The following is a 19,991-nucleotide window of genomic DNA, read 5'->3' as shown; positions in this document are numbered from 1 at the left end:
GATCCTCTCATGTGAGTCTCGGTGATTTATCTATTATTTCTTTTCCCCTGGTTACCAGAGCTAACCGAGTTTACCTACTACACTACGTTTTACGTATTCTCCACCAACACTAACATTATCTATGGTCCCCACAAAGAATAAAGTTAAACGACTATTTGGCCGGAACGCGAGGTGTGAAGTTGTATGATTTTGTTCTATTTTGTCTAATTAGTGTTTCTTCAGGCTTAAATGTGTAATAACGGTGGTTTATTAACCGTTTAATATCTGTGAAAGTGCACAAATATGGGAAAATGAAACAAAGTTGCTGAACGTAACTTCTCGGGATCTTCCAAAAAGTCCATTGAAAAAGTCTTAGTAAATGACCACCATTTTACTGAAATTATACTTCATCCCATGTTATCTCATTTCATTTCAGAATATCATATTTCGTACAAAAAAATTATCATTAAAATTAAAATAAGACTTGACCTAAAGGTCTTAGTTACCAGGTCATAAAATCCCTTAAAAAAAACAAAGTTAAACCATTCACCATTCGTAGAAATATGTTCGGTCGTTGTCATTTGGTTAATTTTACTCATTCACTCCCTCCTTCCACTTTCGTTTCGTAGGTAGGTACATACCTACCTACTCAAAAACATTTTGTAAATTTTGTTACGCCGTCCTGCGTTCAGCTCGGATGTGCTGAACGCTAAAAATAATTTGATAATTTTTGTTAAGGCACTTAATTTTGTTTTCTTGTGTTTTTTAAAATAAGTGTGTTTTTGTAAATTTTGTGTACATTCATAATTATCGAGGTTGCATGTAGGTATTGATGCAACAGGGTATCCAAAGTGGTAAAAAGTCCGTGTAAACAGAAGAAAACAGTGTACTATCAAGATGCCTATGGATTCAGAATGCGAATGCGACCTGGTGTCGAAAGAATGGCTCCTTGCAAAGTTACGTTCAGACGAAAGAGACACCGTATTGATAGATTGTCGGGGCTCAAACGAGTATTCTGTATCGCACATCCGTTCCGCTGTGAACTTTTCCATCCCAACAATAATGCTTAGGCGGTTAGCTGCTGGGAAGATTGAGTTGTCATCAACAGTGCAGTGCAAAGAGTTGAAGGCGAGGATAAACCACTGTCGAACCCGTGGTATATTCGTGTTGTACGGTGATGGACCTCCCAGAGACCCTGACTCTGTCCACGGTATACTCCTCAAGAGGCTGAAGCAAGACAGCGTACAAGTCGTTTGTCTTGAAGGTAAACATTAGACAGTAATTTTTCATATTTTTATTTTTTTTACTACAATGTACCAAGATGTGTTCATAAAACTGCCCTGTAATAATCAATTAAATTGTTGTATATATAGCCATTCATATGAATGAATCACTTGCAAAACATATTTATTGAACTTAATGAATTCAATTAATTTTAATCAAGACAAAGAAATGACCATAAAAGGCAACATATAATTACTCCTCAAAACTAGTTATGAAAACGTTACAGAGATCTAAAGCAGACAGTAAGTAATAGTTATTTTTTTAAGTTGTCCGATTCTGTGGTAAATTATTTTATTCTTGCTTAACAAAATTGTTCAAACTAATTTCTAATTAAAAATTTGTATATCATAGAGTAAATAGATTTATTCTTTTCAAAGTTCTTTAATGTTCAAAGCAGTATAACACAATACTTTTAATAACATCAAAAATGTGCATTGTGGAGGTGTTTCACAATTATCTATTATTAAAAGAAAAACCAGTTGAATTAAATTTTGTTTTTAAATCAACATGCATTTGCTTGTCACATATCTATTAGAATACAACTTAAAAAAGTAATTCATTGCTTACAAGCATATAAGTTGTACATCTCATTGAGAACCACATCAAAATCAATTCAGATATTGTGGAGTGTAATCAAACAAATGGAGAAATGTCTGTTAACAATTTTGTTACATGTAATTAAAATGTAGGGTAGTCGAAAAGACAAGAAAACAAATGAATAAAGTTGTAGGAACTTAACAAATTTAACTTAATAAAATGTTTATTTTGCATAGGGTCTGTAAGCAGAGTATACTGAGTAGAAAACATATTATTATGTTAAAATTTACTGTTTGTTGTTTAATCAAAGGGTTCCCAATAGTAAAGTTTGCATTACAAATAACAAAAAAATGTTTTAATTGTTTATTTTCAGATATGATATTGTTATAAATAATATTTTTTTCTTATATATTAAATTCATTTTGGTAGAACAAATTATAGAATAGGTCTAATTGAAACAAATATACAATTGGCGATGTATATCAATAGAAATCTTACAATAATTTTAGTCTTAAATTAAGTATATTATTCACATGCTCAAGCTTAGCTTAGTTTGACAGCATATAGTACATTTTCTGCAATCACCAGCAAAAATGTTCCCAGCAAATTGACTAAATAAATCAACAATATTCATTTAAGCTCCTGTGTGCTATAACAGTTAAACCAAATAAAAAGTATTACCAATTTAATACCTATAAATACAATTTACACAAAAAACACTAAAATTAATGAAAAAATCGTTTTGACATGTAATGTTTTCTTTCTATTGTTTGAACCTTTACAACGTTAACCAAAAAGTATTTTATTATTTGCTATGCCTACATACAGTGAAGGTTTGACTTTTCTTTGATGAAAAGATAAAGGAATTTCTTATTTTTTGGGTTTGGGTTCATTGTTCCATTTTTGAAATGGTCCATTTCCAGTGTATTTTCTCTTAGTAATGGTAATAACCGTTAGGGCCCTTAAACGAGCCATCTTGCTTCTTTAAAAATATTAAATTTAGGTTTAATCAGTTCAGGGCTATGTTTGTAATTAACTAATATGAAATCTTTGTCGGATGCCCAGTGAAGTACTTATTTGAGGTACTCCCAATATATTAAGTGCTCAGTGATAAGTATAATCCTGTATTTTGCCTAAACTTCAGATCCAGTTTCAGTTACTAAATATTCGAACTAAAATGAAATCTGCATTTGTATTCCAACAACTCCCATGTTGAAGTAATTGTAGATGTTTGTGAGGAAAATTAAACCAAAGTTGGTAGTGTGTATAGCAATCAACGCCCACTAGGACATTAGCATATTTTTTTTAAAACATTCATGGTTTTTTTGGTACATACCTTTTCCACAGTAGTCTGAGGGATTCATTTTGAAGTGTCTTGTGTATTAAAGCTTATGTCACTGGCTTAAAGACCCACCCACTCAATTTGAATGTGCAAAAAACGAATACAAAAAGTGTTATTTCTAATTAATTTTATTTCATGCGAGCACAAAAAAATGCCTCTGTTTTGATACTTGTATTGTTTTGAGAAATACGTTTTTAGATACTATACACAAATTAATTGTCGAAATTACTGAAGAAAATAAGCCTAAGGAGGCTACATTCACAATCTTTTTTTTTTCTTTATACCTATACTGGTAACAAACACCTGGGGTTATGCCAGCGTAACCAGGCGAGGATGACAATCAGATATTCATTGTTTACAAAAAATAAATAAATTTTCTTTTCAAGGTTTTCAAGACATACTTATCTAAAACTAACTATTTAATATTATCATTCATTCATTACAATTACAATTTCGGACGTTTCGTTATAGCTCACAGTTTTTGTGGTCACGGTCGGTCGGTCGGTCGGTCCTTACATTATTTTAACTACGCTACAAAAACATGCATAATTAAATTGATTTAAATTAAATTCATTTGAAACAAAAAATAATTACATCGGTTCGTGAATAGGTTTCTGTTCTCACGGCGTTATTCATTGAGTAAATTATTATTAAAGCGAAATACTCGTAATACCGGTTGTAGTGACGGTCGACTGTGAGATGTTTCTAAACGACTCATTGACGAAAACAATTTATGTATTTTATAAGTACCCACCTTATAATATTATTTGCATTCAACCTACTTAGTTAATACTAACTAGTGGTCCCACAGTAGTCGAAATTCGACTTTATTTAGTTGAAATTATAAGTTTGTATTATTGTGGTTCTATTGTCAAAGACTAATATTATACATAGAATCACAGAATTCGCCAAGAATGCACTATAGACAAATAACATTAATATATTCTCAAATCGATCACAGACTTTAAACAATAACAAAAGTTTGACAATAAACAAAAGAGTATATTATACACACTCGTGTCAAATACATGAGTGTGTATAATGTTTTTTTTATTGAATTAGTGTATTTGCCGTGCATAATTTAAAAAAAGAAATAGCATTCTATTCAAAGCATTCAAAAGAAATAATATTTTTCTCCCTTCTCTATATTTATTCTCTAAAAGTATGGGAAATTTCATACTCCTCCGACGGCGCAATTTTCCTAAAAAGCGGTGCAAGGTAAAAACTTCACGTATTAATATATAGATATACTATGTTTTTCAAATAAAATTTTAGAATATAAAATATATCATTTAGTCCTATTAAACATAATAATAGTATTATACTATCAAAGACTAAGACTAAGAAAGTGTTGAGGCTCTTCAATCCTAATCTGGTTAATATTTGGGGAAAATAAGAAACGTCTAGTGTTTTAAAATATCCGAGGGGACCGGGACAGGGAGCGTTGGCGGAGGTCGTGAGTGGAGGCATCCGGCTCCTCCAAACGTGGGAGAGGAAGTCGGCTACTTAATGTGCTCTTCAATGCGAGACCGTAGATTAAATCACTGCACGGACATAATAAGTCGATTGTTCATGCTAGGTCTTACATTACAATACACGTTACATTCGTTGTAATGTTTAAAATCGTTTCAAAATAGGAATTTGGCTCATTGTGTAGATAATTAAACGAATGACGTCATATCGAATAACAACGTGTAATATAAATCCGAATCGTTATTAATCACTAGTATATACCACGCTACTGTATCGTGTCTGGTTTCTGCCTTGCAAGGAGTAATGCGTTCCTGTGTGAAGTGTAAAACATTTGTTGTTGCAGTATTGAGAAAAATAAAATTCCCATCAAAATAAAAATTTTCCTACGTTAAATTTTGTGGTGTACCTACTTGAATATATTTAGATGCAAAAATATATTTAGAATTATAATCCACCATTGTTCTCATTGATAAAATCGTTCTGTCTATACGTATCAACAAAAATGATGATAGCTAATGACAAGGAAAAAAAAACGTAGTCGAACGTAGATAACAAGACCGACCTCGAGTTCTATGTCTCTAATTTTAAATAGATGTAGCAGCACCAGTAAAAGGAATTAGAGATGTAGCTAATAAATTTTTAACAGATAGATATAGGTATACCGGATCAAAGCCGGCCGGACGCGCGGCCACTACTCCGGTCTTGATGCGACGGAAGAACGCCGCCATTTTATTAATAAGTTCCCGTTTCACTCACGTCCTGCCAATTCCAGTTCACTGTCTATATAGCTACGTGTTAAATTTTAATACGTAACATAATTTCGAATAGAAATGTTTGGATAAATGAGATATCCGTTCGATTTGTAGAAAAAGAAAACTGTCCAAAATGTGACCAGTTTCATTTTATAGTTCACATATCTCATACTATCTTTGTGTTATGTCAAAGAAAGAGCTCACTGACTGATAATATTAGATTTTTATTATGGTTTGTAAACAGGGTCCGTTCTAATAGTTGCCATACTCTGATGTTTGTTCATAAAATTAATGGCACGTGCTCGCGAAAAACAGGATGTTGTGAACTCCAACGATGAATGTAAACTTCTTGGAGTTTCATATTTATAATGGCAGCGGAAATTGTGAGCATCTGGCTTATAGTTCGAGTGTTGTGTCCGCCGAATATAAGATTAGATAGATACGAAACGGGAAAAGGAAACTGGGTCTCGTAAAACTGGAAGAATTAAGCCTCGAAACAATTATTACGCTAATATTAAAATATAAATACTTATGTGACTAAATATAGTTGGATATAGTAAAGTTTGAATGTAATTTAAATACATACAATGTAAAATGTAATCAATGAAACTAACTTTTACTGTAGTCTAGCAGTTCTAGTCCGGGTTATGGCCGTCGGCACAATTGGAGGACACAGCATTGGCATTGACAGTTTTTATGCGCTGATGTAATGTCCAGTTCGCAACTTAAATTTTGTACTACGCATTGTATTCAGATTTATTTGATTCGCTTCGCTACAGTGCTCCCACATTAAAAAAAAAATGACCGGTTACGCCACCGATCCGAGTAGAGGTCAAGTTAGTTTTGGTCTAACGATTCAATATAATTATTTTCTGTATGTTGTAAATGAATGTTGTTAGGATGCAACTTCAAAATAACAATAACGCTGATACTGTTATCAGTGTAGGTATTATCTGCCGGCAGCGGCGTCGCACTATAATGTGAAATAATCAAATTGAAATCATGTCGTCGTTCTAATTGAACGATCAACACATTAAAACTTACTGATATTCATGCTATTATTGCTTTGTGTCCACAGTTTCTAAATCATAGCTCACAAAAAGTACTTGTAATAATAGGGGTTAAAGTATGAAATTGCCGTTCTATTGTAATAGGTACTTCGAATTGATATAGAACCGTCATGGTTTGAGATTGTTGAGTGAAACTTTTTTCGAGCGGTGGTACCAATGAGGTTCTTCTTTTAAAAAATGTGCAACATTCGATTATAGACTTTCAGTAGTTTTTTTTTATTCAGCTTGGACAAGATCCATATCCATCCATCCTAGCTCAGCTCAAAATCCGGACTAGACTCTCCACCATTTGCCTGCGAAGGATTCTTGAATACTTTGGCCACATTGCAAGGAAAGACAGTGATAAACTGGAGAAATTGGTGGTCACTGGAAAGGTCGAGGGCAAGCAACCAAGAGGCAGGAATCTGACCCGTTGGACGGACCAGATTCGTGCAGCCCTTGATACCACAGTGCACGATGTTCTGCACTCAGCTGCAGATAGGAACAGATGGCGGTGCAGTATAAAAAATAAAATAAAAACTGTTTCAAGACCTTGACCACGACCCTCAGTAATGAGGAAACCGACGCGAGGAGGAGGAGACAAGAAAGATGGATACTTCGAAAATTCGAGTGATTTTTGTATAGGAGTTCCGACGCGGGACTAACGCTGCAGAAACAGCTCGCAATATCAATGTTGCGTTTGGAGAGGAGACTGCTAATGAACGCACCCTGCTATTTTGTTCTAAATGCTTTCGGGATGGAAATTTTGATTTGAAGAACGAACCACGTGGATGAGCGCGCCCACATAAGTGAATTATAATAAATTGAAAGAGATGGTGGAAGCCGATCCGAGCCAAACTACCCAGAAATTAACGGCATGGTTTAACGTTACCTTACCAACAATATTGACTCATTTGCGTCAAATCAATAAAATAAAAAAAAATCTGAAAAATTTGTGCCTCATGGTTTGACTGATCTGCAGAAAGAAACGCGTGTTGAAACTTGTGTTGCCTTGTTGAATCGATAGAGGATAATTGGATCGAATTGTGACATGAAAAGTGGATTCTTTATGATAACCGTAAACGAAAAATGCAATGGCTGACCCCAGTTCAATGCCGCAACAGAGTCCTAAAGCAAAGCTTACCAATAAAAAGGTTATGGTAACTGTTTAGTCGTCTGAGCATGGTGTTATTCACTATAGCTTTCTCCGATCTGGTCAAGCAATAACGGTAGACGTCTACTGTGCCGAACTCCGAACAATGATAGCAAAACTTGCAGTGAAACAGCCCCGACTCATGAATCGATCTTCACCATTATTGCTCCATGTCTTTTTTTTTTTTATTGCTTAGATGGTTGGACGAGCTCACAGCCCACTGGTGTTAAGTGGTTACTGGAGCCCATAGACCTCTACAATGTAAATGCGCCACCCACCTTGAGATATAAGTTCTAAGGTCTCAGTATAGTGACAACGGCTACCCCACCCTTCGAACCGAAACGCATTACTGCTTCACGGCGAAAATAGGCGGATGGTGGTACCAACCCGTGCGGACTCTCAATAGGTCCTCCACCAGTGATTACGCAAATTATAATTTTGCGGGTTTGATTTTTATTACCTACGCGATGTTATTCCTTCACCGTGGAAGTCAATCGTGAACATTTGTTGAGTACGTATTTCATTAGAAAAATTGGTACCCGCCTGCGGAATTCGAACACCCGTGCATCGCTGCACACGAATGCACCGGACGTCTTATCCTTTAGGCCACGACGACTTTTATGATACCGCGAGACCTCATACAGCACGAGAAACCGTTTAACTGCAATTAGAAACAATTCGTCACCCTCCGTATTCGCCAGATCTTGCTCCAACGGACTACCTTTTCTTTTTCGTGATTTGGACAATTTTCTACGTGATAAAAAGTTTTCTTCTCAGGAGGCAGTACAAATTGCTTTCACATAGTTTGCAGAATCTAAATCACCAGAGCTCTATCGCAAAAGCATAAATGACATCCCGGTATGCACGGCAGCAAAGTATAGATAATAATGGTAAATATTTTGATTAAATAAATATGTTAAATGAAAAAAAAAATCGAATTTCAATTTTTCAGTAGAAATCGGCAATTTCATACTTTAATCCCTAATATTTAATTATTCGTAAAGGTCATGTCTACATAATGTAATGTTATATATAGCACAAGCCACTTGATCAAGAGTCTGTCTGTGTGGAGATTTATGAATATTAATAATGTGAGTACATTGCTGCTTCGCGAAAAGCACATTCTTAGCTCTTTTACGAGTGAGATAGACACAAATGCAATGAGAGGCTTGATTTCTGTGCTATGTATTTAAGAAATATATTAAAGTGTGATCAATATCCGAAAATAATTATATTAAACTAGCTGACCCGGCAGACTTCGTAGTGCCTCAATCGATAAATAAAAGACCTAAACTTTTGTTTAAGATAAACTTAAAACAAACAAAAGGAATCCGTCCGACGGGGGACACATCAAAGGAAAAACAAAATTGTTATTTTTATTTAATTCCGAATATTTTTATATTTATCTAACCTTTTAAACCTTCTCTGGACTTCAACAAATAATTCAAGACCAAAATTAGCCAAATCGGTCAAGCCGTTTTCATGTTATGTCGTGACAACGGAAAACGGGTTTCATTTTTATATATATAGATAGTAAAAACAGTATTAACAAAAGATAGCAGTAACTTAGTAGTTTAAGATCATTTTGGTTTCAAACTCAATGGCTAAAATTTGATGATAGTGTAGTCTGTTTCAATTCAATTCGAACAGGTATAAAGTTTTTAGAATTCTAAATACAAACTTTGTGCTATTTTTACTATGTAGTAGTTATGCTTATTGTATGGACCGCCGTTTTTTTTCTCTCGGCATGATGTTCCTTTTTAGATAGATTGACTAGTAAGTGGGCACCTAGGTTTATAGACGCCATAACCGCTGCCACCGTTCACCTTTAAGTACAACAATTTTTATGACAAATTGACTTGTCGATATACTTACTGCTTTGCATTTATAATATACTATTGTGATAGTTCCGGAGGCGGCGAATAATAGTTATCTCAATAATTATTTTGTATTAACTAGTACTTTACATGACGTATGTTTTGTTTTAAATATTTAGTCCGGTATTTTTTACTTTATCATTTCGTTATTTTAAATGTTTGTACTAAAACTCTATGAACTCTAACTGCCTTTGTGTAAATCAGGCAATCGAATACATTAGAAATTTATGAAATTACCATACTGCTCATTCTCAGAAACCGAATCAAACCAATCTTAATGACGTCGTATTGGTAAATTCTCAGAATTGTCTTGAACATTATATTTTCTTTTTATTTTTACTATCATCATTGTTGTCGTTGAATTTTCAAAAAAAACACAGATTTATGTACTCTATATTATAAGTAATACAATTACTTGTTATTGTCAAAAAGTCTCTTTGAGGACGCTGAGAGGTTTTAATTGAGCTATCTTGTAGAGCAAGAAGTCAATAGAGCTCAAGTGCGATCGTATTATTTATAAGTTGGCCACCAGCCTTTGTAAATTGGTTCAATTTGTTCCAACAGGCTTCATTAAAGTCTATTTGTGAAGACGCGACATGTTGCCAATAGCATCCTGCTTTCGCCGTAACGAGTAGGTACTCTCTACAAAGCCGATATATGAACAACCTTGATTTTTTGTTTTTTATAATATCCCGTTTTAGTATCAATGGATAAATATTGCACGAAAAAAACTAGTACACGTTTTGCATGTCTAAGCCATGAAAAGATAAACAATTTACAACATATTTAAACAAATACAAAACTATTCATTCATGATGATCTAATCATGAATGAATGATGAATGATATGAATTCAATTGTAAGGTTTTACGTTTAAAACTCCATTCATATCTACAGGTGTCGTGTGTGTCAGACACGTGCTAAGACAGACAATATTGTGCTAAATGTAAAACAAAATCGCGCAAATTAAATCCACATCACAATTCACGTCCATATATTTATCGAATGTTCATGATTCCTTATGTTATATAAATTGTGCTACTGTGTAAGTCGCACGAGCTAAATCTCTTTTTTTGTCTGTGTCTATCAGACCTCAGCTGGTAGATATTAATACTATTACTTTATCTGTCACAATATTTACAATAGGATACGTTACGTATCCAATTGTAGATTTGTAACCTCGATAAACATCGCAGCTGTTGATGGAATTTTACAAAAGTAATTTAAGTAACTATATTAGACTCATACATAGTTCTTATTATATAGATATGTTAAAGATCCAAGGTTTATGATCTGACCAAAGGTAGATTTAAATCGCACAAGGTTGTTCATAAACGTTGCGGGAAGGACGCGAGCGGGGCCAAGGCCTCTGGCACCTGCCGCCCACGCTATCCACCCTCCGCCCACCAAGCCCCATCCCCCAGAGACATTATATTGCATCTAATGTGTACGGAGCCTTGTCTTATTGGGCATTATGAATTAACAAGATTATTTAGTTCTTCAAATTACTATTTAGTTCAGCCACAAAGAAGGACGTGTACAGAAATAAGTTCAATCTCTAAAAGATCTAAAAGATACCCAAAAAAGTTCCGTTTAAACCATGATATTTTTAAAAATAAATAATTCAAGACCTTTTAAAATAGATTAAGATAAAATTACTATGTTAATTATTATTACAACGGATACAATCCACGAGATATTCACTGGCAAACCTGCATGGCCTCCCGCACAATTTTATTACGCGATTATTAATATGAATTATTTAAACATCAGAACATTCGTAATTTCAGAATCAGAATTAAAATGATTCATTTCTTAAACGTATTCAAAATTGCCCTTGAGACCGAGCACTGTTTTAATTTTTTCACGAAATCGCTAGAATGTCTTAAAATGTAGCGTGTACTTTATTTAGTCGTTGAATTTATAGGCCTATTGGTGGGCGCCCGCGTGTGGGAGTCGAGCGTGTGCAAAATCGGAGCGGAACATTTTTATACGGCGTGGGTGTAATAGGCTGAAGGATTAGGTTCGAGGCGAGGGCGAATTTTATGAAGTCCTTGGTAGAGAGGACGAGACGCGGGGCGGCGGGAGCGGAGTACGTCGGATTCATTGAGCGCAGCGGATGAATGGGCCGCGATGAGTCACCGGATCGATGCCGCGCCGTCGTACCCCGCACGTCTCTCCCCCTGCGGCTGCGTCCTCTGCACTACCTGCAACCGGACTACAAGCACATACACCACTGCTACCTATACGTTGTGTACTACAGAATTAAGTCTAAATAGGGTATTTAGAAAACAAGTAATTTTTTTATTCCATAACTACGTGGACGAGCTCATAGCCCACCTGGTGTTAAGTGGTTATCGGAGCCCATATACATCTACAACGTAAATGTCGCCCCCCACCTTGAGATATGAGTTCTAAGGTTTTAGTATAGTTACAACGGCTGCCCCACCCCTCAAACCATAACGCATTACTGCTTTACGGCTGAAGTAGGCTGGGTGGTGGTACCTACCCGCGCGGACTCACAAGAGGTCCTACCGTCACCTATTGTCGTAGACCTTGAAATTAGATCAGATTTATATTAAAAAATTATACTAGTGCTTTTATCACTGATTAGACAGTTATTGCATTACAAATTCCACTTTAATGTTGTTATCTCCGAATTATTTGGAGTATGGACAACGTATTGTCTTTTCTTAATAGTTTTTTGTCTTTAATAATAATAAATCGCACCACATGTCACCTTAATACTATAAACCCATCTACCGAATTATTTTTCCGCTAATCTGTTCTATACAACTAAACATTCCCTTCGTGACAATGTTTATCATTTCCCCCGCATATTATACAAGGAAAAACAAAATGTCCTAATAATATTTGGAAATAATAACTCTGAAATTTGATGATACATAACAATACGCATTACGTTGATAATTCCATATTGTTTAATATGACTATCAAAATTTTATTAAAATTTATTTTCCCAATTGTAAGCATAGCTTTATCAAAATCAACCAAATGGTCTGGAGAACCTTGAACTTATTGAAACGATAACGTAATGCATGACCTGCCCGACATTTATATGATTATCAAACAAAAACTCACATTTCAAGCAGAAAATTAATTCAATGCGATAACCGTAGGCAGTTTATCTTGACGCAGAAAAGTGAGGATTTCTGGTCCCAAACAACAGGAATGAGAGATTGGACGCCGAAGCGATAAAGTTTTTGTTCCTCAAATAAATTACCTATTGGTCAAAGGTATATTTTTACAGTAGTTCAATTATACGTGTACCCACATAAAAACAACAAATGCCTTTTGTAATGTTAATGTTCAAACAAGAAACATTTCTTTTATGGTGACTTTTATACCCAGATACCTACTTGAATTTAGTACTCTAACAAAAATATTCGTTAAATATATTTCTCCTTGCCATCCTCAGTTTTAGGGGGCGTAGGCTTCCCTAGTTTGAAGGCACCAGTTAATACCGTCCTCTGTCGAGGTTGTCTCTGATCACTCTTATGTCGTTGGAAATCCAAGATAGGTGATGGCATTTAGGTTTTTTTTATTGCATACATGGGTGGACGAGCTCACAGCCCATCTGGTGTTAAGTGGTTACTGGAGCCCATAGACATCTACAACCTAAATGCGCCACCCACCTTAGATATAAGCTGTAAGGTCTCAGTATAGTTACAACGGCTACCTCGCCCTTCAAACCGAAACGCATTACTGTTTCACGGCAGAAATAGGCAGGGCGGTGGTACCTACCCGCGCGGACTCACAAGAGGTCCTACCACCAGTAGAGCTCTACATCCCATTTAAGCAATAAAAAAATTCAATCGGAGCATTCGTTCATCAAGTGTAGGATGCGTTAGACATAATGGGAATGACATTAGCATCACAATGGCACGGAACAGCCGGACGCAGCACGGGAAACGTTCGACCTGTCGCGCCGGAAACACTGTCCGTTCCTAACTCGACGCCGCTCTGACTCTCGTCTCACTCTGAATCATCCATCCGATAATTAATTAACTTCCTACAGATTAAAATAGTTTGACGGCTGATATTTTACCGGGCGTATACTTATAAAACGAGTACCATCGTTCTGCTTAGAGGGAGAGAGAAAAAGAGATAATCTATATATTAATACGTGAAGCAAAAACATTGTACCCCTTTTTACAAAAATTGCGCGGACGGAGGAGTATGAAATTTCCCACACTTATAGAGAATATAGCGAAGGAGTGCCGAATGGTATTTTTTTTAAATTATGCATTAATAATACATTAAATCAATAAAAAAAACGTTACACACACTACCATATATTTGACACACACGCATATGAATACTCTATGTTTATTGTCAAACTTTTGTTGCTCTGTTAGTCTGTGATCAAATTGAGAATAGGTTAACATTGTTTATTTGTCTATAGTGTAGTCTTGGCGAAATCTGTGATTATAGAAGTAGAATAGTCTTTGACAATAGAACCATAATAACGTTCAAACCAATGATTTTTTATACAACAGATATGTTATCTTCATAGTAACTGACTCTTCAAATCTGATCGCGCCATATATATCTACATACCTACCGATATAGTGCACACACAATATGTTGACAAGTAGCATTAATGAAAAGTACAAAAGATGGGATAAGCGCGTGAGTAAAAAAGATAGCTATAATTGGAACGATTGCACTTGTTATATTATTATTGCATTTGTTTAGACGCGACTAAAGACGAAACGTCCCAATTGGCCTGTTTTCGAGTCTTCACTTGACGTGCGCTTGAAACATAACTTATAATTTCAATTAATTATAGTCGAATTTCGACTAATGCTGGACCACTAGTTTACTTTAATTCACTTCGAAACCAGTCAATTCTTCTTCTTAACAAAAATGTGAAACGTATACAAACAAACGGCCCTAAGCAGAATGAATAATGTTCCTTCATCATTCTTTTAAAGCAGTTTAATGTTGGCGCATTTCTGATCGCAGCCGGTAGTGCATTCCGCGATCGAATCCCCTGAATCGTGAATAAACGGTCAACGAATGATGATGAATGCGCAGATATCAATCTCAAGTTATACGAGGTACTCAAGGAAAAATTATGCATACCATAAAGGAACACGGTTCTTTCTTATTCATATTATTAACAATGCTAGACGTTATTCATGAAAGTAGACAACATATTTATCGTACTTCAGCGTATAACTATTGCATTCAATTTGTTCTACACTACAATTTTATGAGCTTACACAGTTCACGGGGTTCCTTTTATGAGAAAAGTGAATCCGGAATCTATAAACCATCGATATATCTATAAACTACCAAGTTCATAATAGCCTACATAAAACAATATTTGTAAATCATTGTAGGTTTATTTGCAGTATTTTTTGCACTAGTTGGAGGCTAAATTTGTTTCGTTGTGCATGTTTCTGTAAGCGATATACCAATAGCTACGTTTGATTCCGATCCGGTAGCAGATTCATTCGCGAAGCAGTTGTCCTTGAGTTGCCAGGTATCCTTTGGAAGCGCTCAGGTAGTTGTTAGTAAATCCCATACGTCCTGGCTGAGCTTTTACTCGCCCACCTGTCCTGGTGAAACTGGAAAAGCCTTCGGGCCACCAGTACTCCTTCCTTCATAAAAACTAATAGCTAGCGGAAGGCGCTCGCACAATATACACAAATAAGAAGACATGCGATATCTATATATTAATACGTGAAACAATAACTTTGTATCCCTTTTTACGAAAATTGCGCGCACGGAGGAGTATGAAATTTTCCACACTTATAGAGAATATAGAGAAGAAATCATAATGCTAATCTTTTTTTTAAATAATCCATAAAAGATACATTAAATCAATAAAGAAAACATTACACACACTACATACCATGGCAATGTATTTGACGCACACACGCATGCATACTATTTATTGTCAAACTTTTGTTCTTGACGTCTGTGGTCAAATTGAGAATAGATTAAATATTGTTTGTCTTTGTTAATATTTTTCATAGTGTAGTTTTGGCGAAATTTGTAATTATAGAAGTACAAAATATAATCATAATAGTGTACAAACATATAATTCCAATTAATTATAGTCGAATTTCGACTACTCTAGTTTTAGTAAAAACACTCGCGAACATTGACAGAACAAACGTTAAAAGCAATTGTTGGAAAACAATAGTCTCGGTTTCGCTCATTACTATTCCGCTACAGTTCAAACAGACTATTCCATTGAATGTAAAAAATATCAATGAAGCGCATGCAATGTAACAGTGAATGGACCGTACGTACTTGGTTCGAATTAGCGGCCCGAGCTTACGTGAATTTACTTCGGTCGTTATCACGTGTTTAGTAATTACAATACCAATAGCTGCCGATTTTTCCATTGCGAGCACGTAACGTGTTTTAGAAGTTGTTTTTTGATCTCTGCGATCGACGTAATAATGTGATCGGAGACTGTTTACGTTTATTATGGTCATTCGCGAAACATTCCGATTAAAATGTGTATGTTTTTTTTGTTTATTCTTCGCTGCCCAAAGATAAAGCTTCTCTTAGCTGCCAATATTCTTCATACATATACAATTAAAGTATTTTAAGGAGGAAAAAAAAATCACGTCCAGCTTATACCGTGCGTCACCTTGATTGAGAGCGTAAATAACATCGCACAGACCCAAGAACGCGCTGTAAAAACCAAATTTAATTTAACATAAAAACATTTCATTAACAGGTGACTTCGATGACTTCCGTCGCGCATACCCCGAATGGTGCAGCGAAGCTGGCGCCCAACATGTACCCCACCTGCCGCTAATGGGATTACGGTACGTACAAATACGTGCAACAAGGCACATTTTCGTTTGCACTGTAAATGTTTTAATACGTCAAACACGGTAGATAACCACAAATCAATTTTCATTCTGTTATCTTTGTTCGCTATTGTTATGAGTTTCGCTTATATGGAAATAGAACATAATCTCACTTTTATCAACTTATTTAACGTGTATTACTTAACAAACACGAACTATAGTATAGACAGTAGCACCTACCTCCATATTTAACGAAATAAAACGCAGGTCACCTTCGAAATAAACATTGTGTCGGTCGGATTTAGAGGAAAAAAACATGCACTAGTTTGCGTTAATAATATTTAGTTAATTATCAGATATAAATTTTCAACTATCGCCATTTTGAGAGCGACACGTTAACGATTAGCGTTGATTGGCCTTCCGTTCCAATCACCGCGCCATCTACCGTCACTGAACTGTAACCAATTCGACACTATACAATTTATTAGTTTACTATAGCTACTATGGGCTTTAGAACCAATTCATGTCTAATAATCAATATACATTATTAATATTCAAGAGATATCTTATGTTAAGCTCGTGAAACGTGTCCAAAACACCATCCACACTTAACTGAGTTTCAATTTTCGTCATGATAATTATTTTCTTTTTACGAAACCCGCGGTAAATACAATAGATTTTTAATTAAAAACTGATCTCATGTACGAAGTAGTTTTTTTTTTTTTCAATTGATTGAGCGGAGGTGGTAACATACAACCTTTGCAATCGTGTGAATCCGATTTCACGCCCGTGAGAGGTTTTCATTGATTGTGGCTGAAATTCTGTGGGCGAAGAACTCCAGTCAAATCAAACCGTGGATGGGTTTTAGCTTTCTCGCTAACCGGTCCCAAGTGGATTTCGTTCTGTTAGAAATTGATGCGGCCTTGAAACTGTGTAGGTACCAGCACGTCTCCACAGGCGTGACGCTTGCTTAATAAAACTAGTGATGCCCTGGTAGTCGAAATTCGACTATAATTAATTGAAATATAAATTTGTACACTATTATGATTCTGTTGTTAAAGACTTTTATACTTCTATAATCACAGATTTAGCCAAGACTACACTATAGAAAAATATTAATAAAGATAAACAATATTTAATCTTTTTTTTTTTTTTATGATTGAAAGTTTACTGGTGGCCCGAAGGCCTTTCCAATTTCACCAGGACAGGTGGGCGAGCAAAAGCTCAGCCAAGAATATTTAATCTATTCTCAATTTGACAGACGTCAAGAAAAAAAAGTTTGACAATAAATAAATAGTATGCATGCGTGTGTGCGTCAAAGTCATGGTTAGGAATGACAGACTCACCGCCTCCAAAGGCGGGACTGCCATTTACTATAGGCGGGCCCTGCACGTTGTCCCTCTCGATACCCCCTCGCTCTCACATATCGAGGCGTCAGTGTGCCGTATCTCGCTGACGGGACACCAGCCGATCGTCATCGCATCCGTCTATCTCCCCCCGGACAAGCCCCTTCTGAGCAGTGACATCGAGTCACTGTTCGGCATGGGAGACTCCGTCATCCTGGCAGGCGATTTAAATTGCCACCACACTAGGTGGAACTGCCACAGTTCAAACATAAACGGTAGGCGTCTCGACGCGTTTATAGACGACCTTACCTTTGAAGTAGTCGGTCCCCCAACTCCAACATGTTATCCGTATAACATCGCGCTCCGTCCGAGCACTATAGACCTGGCACTGCTGAGGAACGTAACTCTGCGCTTGCGTTCCATCGAAGCAATGTCAGAGCTCGACTCAGACCACCGACCTGTCGTTATGCAGCTCGGTCGCCCCCACAACCCAGTCACAGCTACGAGGACCATGGTGGACTGGAAGAAGCTGGGCAAATGCTTAGCCGATGCCGCTCCACCAATCCTCCCCTGCGGCCCGGATTCAACTCCATCCCCCGAGGACACAGTCGAATCCATAAACATCATCACGGATCACATCTCTTCCGCGATCATAAGATCCTCAAAAGAAGTCGATGTGGAGGATAGCTTCCACCGCATCAGACTGTCCCCCGAACTTAGGAACCTCCTAAGAGTTAGAAACGCGGCAATCCGGGCCTACGATCAACTTCCCACGCACTCAAACCGGATTCGGATGCGTCGTCTACAGCGGGATGTAAAATCTCGCCTAAGCGACGCCCGAAATGAGAATTGGGATAGTTACTTAGAAGGACTCGCGCCCTCTCATCAAGCATACTGGCGACTAGCAAGGACTCTCAAGTCCGAAACTACCGCTACTATGCCTCCTCTCGTACGCCCTTCAGGCCAACCACCGGCTTTCGATGACGATGACAAGGCAGAGTTGCTGGCCGATGCACTGCAAGAGCAGTGCACCACCAGCACTCAATACGCGGACCCCGAACACACCGAGGCAGTCGACAGGGAGGTCGAGCGCAGAGCTTCCCTGCCACCCTCGGACGCGTTACCCCCCATTACCTCTGACGAAGTTAGAGAAGTAATAGACAACCTTCAACCTAAGAAGGCACCCGGCTCCGACGGCATCCGCAACCGCGCGTTAAAACTCTTACCAGTCCAACTGATAACAATGTTGGCTACCATCTTAAATGCCGCTATGACGCACTGCATCTTTCCGGCGGTATGGAAAGAAGCAGACGTTATCGGTATACACAAGCCGGGCAAACCGAATAATGAAACCACTAGTTACCGACCGATCAGTCTCCTCCCAGCGATAGGCAAAATTTACGAACGGCTCCTTCGGAAACGCCTCTGGGACTTCGTTACCGCGAATAAAATTCTAATAGACGAGCAGTTTGGATTCCGCGCCAAACACTCGTGCGTACAACAAGTGCACCGCCTCACGGAGCACATCTTAATAGGGCTAAATAGGCGTAAACAAATCCCGACCGGCGCCCTCTTCTTCGATGTAGCGAAGGCGTTCGACAAAGTCTGGCACAACGGTTTGATCTACAAACTGTACAACATGGGAGTGCCAGACAGACTCGTGCTCATCATACGAGACTTCTTGTCGAACCGTTCGTTTCGATATCGAGTAGAGGGAACTCGTTCTCGTCCCCGTCATCTGACTGCCGGAGTCCCGCAAGGCTCCGCACTCTCCCCGTTACTATTTAGTTTGTATATCAACGATATACCCCGGTCTCCGGAGACCCATTTAGCGCTCTTCGCCGATGACACGGCTATCTACTACTCGTGTAGGAAGATGTCGTTGCTTCATCGGCGACTCCAGACCGCAGTAACCACCATGGGACAGTGGTTCCGGAAGTGGCGAATAGACATTAACCCCACGAAAAGCACAGCGGTGCTATTCAAAAGGGGTCGCCCTCCGAATACCACTTCGAGCACCCCACTCCCCAATAGGCGCGTAAACACCTCCGCCGTTAGCCCCATCACTCTCTTTGACCAGCCCATACCGTGGGCCCCGAAGGTCAAATACCTAGGCGTCACCCTCGACAGAGGGATGACATTCCGTCCCCACGTAAAAACGGTACGCGATCGCGCCGCGTTTATACTAGGACGACTCTACCCAATGCTTTGTAGACGAAGCAAACTGTCCCTCCGTAATAAGGTAACCCTCTACAAAACTTGCATACGCCCCGTCATGACGTATGCAAGCGTAGTGTTCGCTCACGCGGCCCGCACCAACTTGAAACCCCTTCAGGTTATACAATCCCGATTCTGCAGGATAGCCGTCGGAGCACCATGGTTCCAGAGGAACGTGGACCT

The 19,991-nt window shown here is 37.6% G+C and overlaps 2 protein-coding genes across 3 annotated transcripts in view; both read left to right on the top strand.

Moving 5' to 3' along the window:
* Nucleotides 1-19,991, top strand: part of aux (cyclin-G-associated kinase) — a 348,262-nt gene that overhangs the window by 160,869 nt on the left and 167,402 nt on the right. The window lies entirely within an intron of this gene.
* LOC114240414 (Mitogen-activated protein kinase phosphatase 3) overlaps nt 509-19,991 on the top strand; it is a 35,010-nt gene continuing 15,527 nt past the window's right edge. For both annotated transcript variants that reach the window (XM_089736624.1, XM_089736625.1), the window contains exons 1-2: nt 509-1,243; nt 16,170-16,260. In XM_089736624.1, coding sequence (XP_089592750.1) covers nt 877-1,243; nt 16,170-16,260 — 458 coding nt within the window. In that variant the 5' untranslated portion in view covers nt 509-876. The remainder of the gene's footprint in view (nt 1,244-16,169; nt 16,261-19,991) is intronic.

This window comes from Bombyx mandarina, chromosome 22 (assembly GCF_030267445.1).
Source record: "Bombyx mandarina strain Sakado chromosome 22, ASM3026744v2".
Lineage (NCBI taxonomy): Eukaryota > Metazoa > Arthropoda > Insecta > Lepidoptera > Bombycidae > Bombyx > Bombyx mandarina.
The sequence above is the reverse complement of the archived record's forward strand: the minus strand, read 5'-3'. Positions and strand labels throughout refer to the sequence as shown.